The sequence below is a fragment of the Penaeus vannamei genome, chromosome 9, assembly GCF_042767895.1.
Source record: "Penaeus vannamei isolate JL-2024 chromosome 9, ASM4276789v1, whole genome shotgun sequence".
In the NCBI taxonomy this organism is placed as follows: Eukaryota; Metazoa; Arthropoda; class Malacostraca; order Decapoda; family Penaeidae; genus Penaeus; species Penaeus vannamei.
In genome coordinates, this window is record NC_091557.1 from 16,912,960 (window position 1) to 16,920,459 (window position 7,500).

General features: G+C 42.1%; 1 protein-coding gene across 3 annotated transcripts in view; it reads right to left on the minus strand.

The window, feature by feature from the left end:
* The window catches only part of LOC138862676 (venom allergen 5-like), a 26,781-nt gene extending 24,439 nt beyond the window's left edge, over window positions 1-2,342 (minus strand). Inside the window, exon 1 of one of the 3 annotated variants that reach the window (XM_070125382.1) lies at window positions 2,249-2,342. In XM_070125382.1, coding sequence (XP_069981483.1) covers window positions 2,249-2,338 — 90 coding nt within the window. In that variant the 5' untranslated portion in view covers window positions 2,339-2,342. Of the gene's footprint in view, window positions 1-456; window positions 550-1,581; window positions 1,735-2,248 lie in introns of those variants that run through there. The other 2 variants (XM_070125385.1, XM_070125386.1) reach the window with 2 other exon arrangements.
* Window positions 2,343-7,500: the final 5,158 nt, after the last annotated feature.

Below are 7,500 nucleotides of genomic sequence, written 5' to 3' on the forward strand. Positions count from 1 at the left end.
AATACGGTGGAACAAGTCTTACCTATCTTGCCATATCAAAGGAAAGAACCGAGACTGGATTGCCCTCCAGCTGCTTTATTCTAAACTCATGATTTAACGTCATCTCTTCCTAGCGCAAGTCAAGTTTGGCCTGCTCTAAAAGGATCTTCTCCAGTTCTAAGAGCACACAAGGGTCTTTAAAATTATTTGAATCTCCAATTTCCTGTTAATCATGTTAACTAATGGGAATATATTCACATCTGAAGGAAACTCCAGTTCAAGAAATTTAGCAACCATTTTTATTTCATGCTTTAGGAAACTAATTTGACCAAATAAATACATAACCTAGGATCATGGTTGTCGAAATAGTTTACACACATGCAAAAATAAGATATTTCATAAAAATACACCATTAAACATGCAAACAACACATTTTCTGACCAGACCTATATAAACCAAAGAACACATAAAACCTACACTTGAATACTGGGATTTCTTGGATCTTGAAATAAGGTCGATGATAAACACAAAAAAGGGGGAAGAACAAGGGAAAATGTTGCCTGTGAGAGAACGCGTGGAAGAGTGAATGTGTCAACTCCTCTCCTTGGGCGAGAGCCTACTGACATCCAGGTGGTCTCTCCCTATTGGCTGTAAGGATAAAACGCGCGCAAATTGTCTGAATCCCTAACAAGGCACTGGATTTAACACATCTCTTTCTAAGAAGAAAAATTACAACGGAAATTTTTATGATCATGTTTCAACAATATTTTTAAGTCGTGACAGGAAATCTACAATCACATTATCCTTTAGGAACACATCTGGAAAATTCCTTTAATAACAGTAATTCCTTTAATTTAACAAAGTTTGACTTTACCTCTTTAGAACGAAGCCACCGATTAAACAAATCTTAAATTCTGGCAAATTCTACAAAAGTCTGGTCAGATAGTTTGAAAGTGTTTCTATATTTAATCATATATGCATCAGGCACAAGTTCATACGACTTCAGAATAGTATTTTTCACAATATCATAAATTACACATTGAGGGAAGCACAGACACAGGATTGCTCTCCAGCTGCTTTATTCTAAACTCATGATTTAACGTCATCTCTTCCTAGCGCAAGTCAAGTTTGGCCTGCTCTAAAAGGATCTTCTCCAGTTCTAAGAGCACACAAGGGTCTTTAAAATTATTTGAGCCTCCACTTGTAACTTCATGTGAGGCTGAAAACTCATGAGCATAGTCAATTTCTTCAGTGAAATTTCCTGAAAAGGATCCATACCGAACAATTTCCAGTTAATCATGTTAACTAATGGGAATATATTCACATCTGAAGGAAACACCAGTTCAAGAAATTTAGCAACTATTTTTAGTTCATGCTTTTCTAATGATTCAACTTTCTTAACAGATGGTTCTGATGAAGGGAAATGCAGGGCCTTGCAGTAGGAAACTAATTTGACCAAATAAATGCATAACCTAGGATCATGGTTGTAGAAATATTTTACACATGCAAAAATAAGATATTTCATAAAAATACACCATTAAACATGCAAACAAGACTTCTTCTAACCAGACCTATATATCCCAGAGAACATGTAAAACTTACGCTTAAATACTAGAATTCCTTGAATCTTGAAATTAGGTGATGATAAACAAAAAAGGTGGAAGAACAAGGAAATATTGTTGCCTGTGAGAGAACACGTGGAAGAGTGAATGTGCCAACTCCTCTCATTGGCTAAGAGCCTACAGACATCCAGGTGGCCTCTCCCTATTGGCTGTAAGGATAAACCGCGCTCGAACTGTCTGAATCCCTAACATGGCACTTATTTTAACACCTCCCTTTCTAAGAAAAAAAAATACAACGGAAATTTGTATGATCATGTTTCAACAATATCTTAAAATCGTGACAGGAAATCTGCAATCATGAAATCTGCAATAAATGATGCAGTTTCCTAATGCATTACGTGACACCTTGATCCTGGCAAGGTCGCCAATTTTGTTACACAACGGTTAAAATAAACAATACTGATAATACTTATTATACTGAAAATCTAAGATAACATGTTTTCAACTCCATGAATGACAAAAATAATAAAACAGAATCCAGGGCCTTGGAGTAGGAAACTAACTAAATGCACAACCAAGGAACATGGTTGAAGAAATATTTTGCACATATGCAAAAATAAGATTTCATAAAAATACACCATTAAACTTATGCAAACAACACTTATTCTGGCCAGATCTCTATATATCAAAGACCACATTAAACTTACACTTAAATACTGGGATTCCTTGTTGCCTGTGAGAGAACTCGTGAAAGAGTGAATGTCAACTCCTCTCCTTGGGCGAGAGCCTACAGACATCCAGGTGGCCTCTCCCTATTGGCTGTAAGGATAAAACGCGCGCAATCTGTCTGAATCCCTAACATGGCACTAGCTTTAACACCTCCCTTTCTAAGAAAAAAATAATAACAACGGAAATTTTTGTTATCATGTTTCAACAATATCTTAAAGTCGTGAGAGGCAATCTGCAATCACATTATCCTTTAGGAACACATCTGGCAAATTTCTCTAATAACATTAGTTCCTTTAATTTAACAAAGTCTGACTTTACCTCTTTAGAACGAAGTCACTGATTAAACAAATTCTTGCAAATTCTACGTGAGTCTAGTCAGCTTGTTTGAAAGTGTTTCTATATTTAATCCTATATACCTCAGGCACAAGTTCATACGACATCAGAATAGAGATGTTGTTGCCTGTGAGAGGACGCATGGAAGAGAGAATGTGTCAACTCCCATTGGCTGAGAGCCTACAGACATCCAGGTGGCTTCTCCCTATTGGCTGTCACGATAAAACGCGCAAACTTTCTGAATCCCTAACATGACACTTGCTTTAACAATATACGTGCATAAGTATAGTATATATGTATATCAACATATATATATATATATCCACACACACACGTGTGTATGTATATATATATATGATCATCATCGGGGAGCTAATGCCAACGGGGGGGGGGGGGGGGGTCATAGCCGCATCTACACTTCGCTTCCACCTACAAGAATCCCTCACAGCAAGCTGCCAGGCAGGGACTCGGCCCATCTCAAGCTCCTCACAACAGGTTTGATCGATCTGCCCAAGCCATGATTTCCTAGGTCGTCCCTTAGGCCTGCCCCGCCCAAAGCTGTCTTGTACCGAAACATCTTGATAGGAATGATCATTCTGTGAGAAGCGAGCCAACTGGCCATATAGCCTGAGTTGGCGATCACAGATTGTGCAAGTAACAGGTCCTGTGCCAGTCTCATGGTGCAACTGCTGGTTGGACATATGGTCCTGCCAACAATACTACATGATCCGGTGCAAGGACATATTACAAAAAGCATCTAGATGAGCCTCAAAGGAACAGAATAATGTCCAAGTTTCACTACCATATAGCAAAACAGGCATTACCAGGGCCTTGAAAACACATAGCTTGGTCCTTCTGCACAGGTACTAGCATCTCCAAATACTCATGAACCTTGCTGCCTGGCCAGTCCATCTACTGACTTCCTGGACTAACAGCCTCGAATCATATACTATACTCCCAGATTATGTAAAGACCAATATCCTCGCCGAATAAGTTCTAACAAGTTCCCAAAGTCCTTGATCTTAGTCTTGGTCCAGGAGACCTCTAGTCCCAAAGGCTTTGCTTCATTGCTAAATGTATCCAGACCTATGACTAGGGTTTCCAAAGACTTAGAATAGCAATAGCATCAGCAATATCCAGTCCATCCATGTGTTGAAAAGTGTTAGTGTAAGGACACAGCCTTGCCACTATCCTAAACTAACAGGAAAGAAGCTCGACAGGCTCCCACCACACTTTACAGCACTCTCAGCCCCAGTATACAGGGTTGTTATTAGTCCAATATTTCTTGATGGAATTCCTCTCCATCTCGGGATCTCCCAGAGTGATTCCCGATGGACCGTAATGAACGACTGCTTGTGGTCGATATAGGTTGAAAGCAGCCTATATCGAGGTGGTCTCTGATACATCTCAGAAGGATTTCAGAGAAACTTGCCTGGTATACTGAACAGTGTAATTGCTGCAGTCCCATCAATCCCCTTTCTCCAACAGAGAAGGATGACCACATCCCTCATCAGGTCAGTGGGAACAGTACCAGACTGCCAGATGGCAGCCAGGACAAGCATGCAATTCCTATGCCATATGTTCACCACCAGCCCTTACAGTTCAGATGAGATGCTGCATATACTCGCTGCTTTACCACTCTTCCGCTTGGAGATTTTCCCCTTAACTTCAGTCAGGTAGGGTGATCCTTCACTGATGGGTGGGTCCAGCAACAGAAACTCGACACTACCAGCACTCAGGTTAACTATTGGTGGATTAACCTGGTACAACTGCTCAAAATACTAAACCTAATGCTCCTGCACCACATTTGATATGATCTGGCCACTTACTGAGCAAACTATGTCATCTATGAAGAGGGCTTGGAGTTCCACTTTCTCAGGGCTTGGTATGCAGGACGAAGGTCATTTACTAAGAAATGGCCATCGACCTCTTCGACAAAACTCTTAATAAACTGTTCCTTGTCCTTCTCAACAGTGACCGAGTCAAATTGGCAAATCCCAATCCCCTGTCAGCCAAACCACACAGCAAACATCTGTACCATCCAGTGGCTCATGCACTTTAGATCCCTTCAGCCTTACAAAAAATTTAAAAAAAATAAATAAATAAAAAAATACTGCTACTTTACCCAATCCCTTGTATGACCTGACCTGTGGTTCAATCTCTTTGGCTGCATTACCTACATCACTGTGCCACGTCCAACAATGTGGGTTAGAGTGCTGGTACCAGGAGCTAGAAATCCTCAATTTCCGAGACCATGCAAAGTCCCAGAAAAAGGAGGCTATTCTTACTGCTGGCATCAGCTCCCAAACCATGCGGACCAACATACATCTAATAGTCAGTTTGATTGCATTGAAGTCACCCAAAATGATGCAAATATCTTGCCAAGGACAACTGGCCATCACAGATTAAAGTTCGGCGTATAGGATAGGAGTGTACACAGAAATAAGAGGCATAAAGCCAAATGCTAGATTCAGTCTCAGTACCATTATACACTCATCGACCGGAGTAACCTCTATTACCGAGGGCTGGAATCTGCTGAAGATAACATTAGTAGGTCTTCTCACCTCCGAGAGAGCAGCTACCTCAAATTTCAGCCTACCCTTGTTCTCTCAACAGTACTGGCAACCGATCATCCTGATGCAAAGAGTGGATGTTCCAAGCCCTTACCTCGACATCCTGCCTGAGGTTTAATCTCAGGCAGGTGAACCTCTAGGGTTCCCTTCAGCTTTGCCCCCACAGTAGCTTCCATTCCCATCCTGGGCCCCAGCAGTCGCCCTCCGAACTGAGCCCACAGTCCACTTGCTTGGTGGGAGAGACCTTTCCCCTCTCCCAGCATGTTCAATTATATTTGACATTGCCAAAGAGTTCTATCTGGGGTGTGATATAGTTGGCGGTCTTGGCTTGCTGGTTTATTCAGGAAGGTAAAAGCGTGACCCCCGAGAGTGACCCCGTGCCCCAAGTGCCGAGGGCGGAGGGTGACCTCCTGTCCTGGAACTTTTGCTGTTCTCCTGTCTGCTGGGTCTGGTGTGCTTATTCTGTTCTCGGTCTGCCTGACAAGAAGATTTATAACAAGCGACTCCTTGTTTCTGTTGGCAGGTGCCAGCTGGTGATGTGTGGGGTGCCGGTCTTCCGGCCGTGACGCGAAGCCCAACCCATTTGGTTCTGCTTATTGTTGACATGGGGGGAGGAGGCCCACTTCCCCCAAGCCACCCATGAATCCCAGTAGACTTAGAGGCAGGAGTTGGTACAAAGCCAGTGTGTGACCATACACCAGTGAGCCATGACCCTGTACCCCTAGGGGCTCCTGCTGCTCCGAGATCCCTCACAATTTAGCATGGAACTGCAAGTTACCAAAGCGAGAAGGAATGCAAGCACTTAACACTACCCAAGATACCATACCATTGCTTCACCCACCCTGAGCATAAAGTACACACCCATATATATATATATATATATATATATATATATATATATATATATATATATATATATGTATATATATATGTATAAATATAAAATGCAGATTAAATATATATATATATACATTTATATATATATGTATATATATGTATGGTTATGTATATACAAATGTATAGGTATATATATCATCATCAGTAAGCTAATGTAGCGGCGCACAGACGTTAAACCCTTTCCATTTACGAGGGTCCCTCATGGTGAGCCGCCAGGCAGGGAATCGGCCCATCTCTAGCTCTTCAGGATCAATCTGCCCAAGCCACAATTTTCAAGGTCGTCCCACAGGCCTCCTTCTCGAACAGAGACAACCTGTTTAGCAAGATCCTGTAGGAAAAAAGCCAGGTGCCCATATAGCCTGAGTTGGCTGTCATGGATTGTGAAAATAATAGGTTCTGTACCAGTCTTACGGCATGACCGTTTGTTGGACAAATGTTCCTGCCTACTGTATTCCATGAAATAGCACTTGAACCTACTACAAAATGAGATTCCAAGGCACTGGGTAGAGCCCTGGTTTCACTAATATAGAGTAAAACTGGTAGTATCAGAGCCTTGTAGACACAAGACTTGGTTCTTCTGCACAAGTACTGGCATTTCCAACTAATCTTGTAGAGAGAGTACAGGACCCCTGCTGACAGACCAATCCATCAACTGACTTCCCGGTCAGACAGCCCAGAGTCCTTGCCGCTAACAAGTACTGATAGAACAGGTGCTCCTAGCAAGTCCCAAAATTCCTAGATCTTGGTCTTGGTCCAGGAGACCTCTAAACCCAGGGGCTTTGCTTCATTGCTAAATGCATCTAGAACCACTACTAGGGTTTCTAAGGACCATCGTCAGCAAAGTAAAGGTCGATAACTTTGATATTGCCTTGAATTTCTCCACAGTTAATTTGGACAGTAAATATATCCAATATCCAGTTCGTACAAGTGTTAAAAAGTGTTGGTGCAGAAGCACCTTGCCTCACTCCTGAACTAATAGGGAAGCTCAACAGGCCCCCATCATACCGTACAGTGCATTCAGTACCAGCATACAGGCTTCCTAATAATCCAATAATCCTTGTTGCAATTACTTTCATTCTCAGGATCTCCCAGAATTAATCCTGATGCAGCATATTGAATGCCTTCTTGAAGCTGATGTAAGCTGCACACAGCCCACGCCTAAACTCATGATGGCGTTCTATTGTGGAGCCAGATTGTTTCAGCCTCTGGTTGCTCAGCAGAAGTGTACCTTGCTTGGTAGACTTAGCAGGGTAATGCCTCGGTGATTGCTGCAGTCCCATTGATACCATTGAGACCACACCCCTCAGCAGGTCAGTAGGAATGGTACCAGTCTGCAAGATAGAAACCAGGACAATGTGCAAATCTGGCACTATAGGTTCACCACCAGCCTTTACAAATACAGATGGGATGCTACAGATACTCCCTGT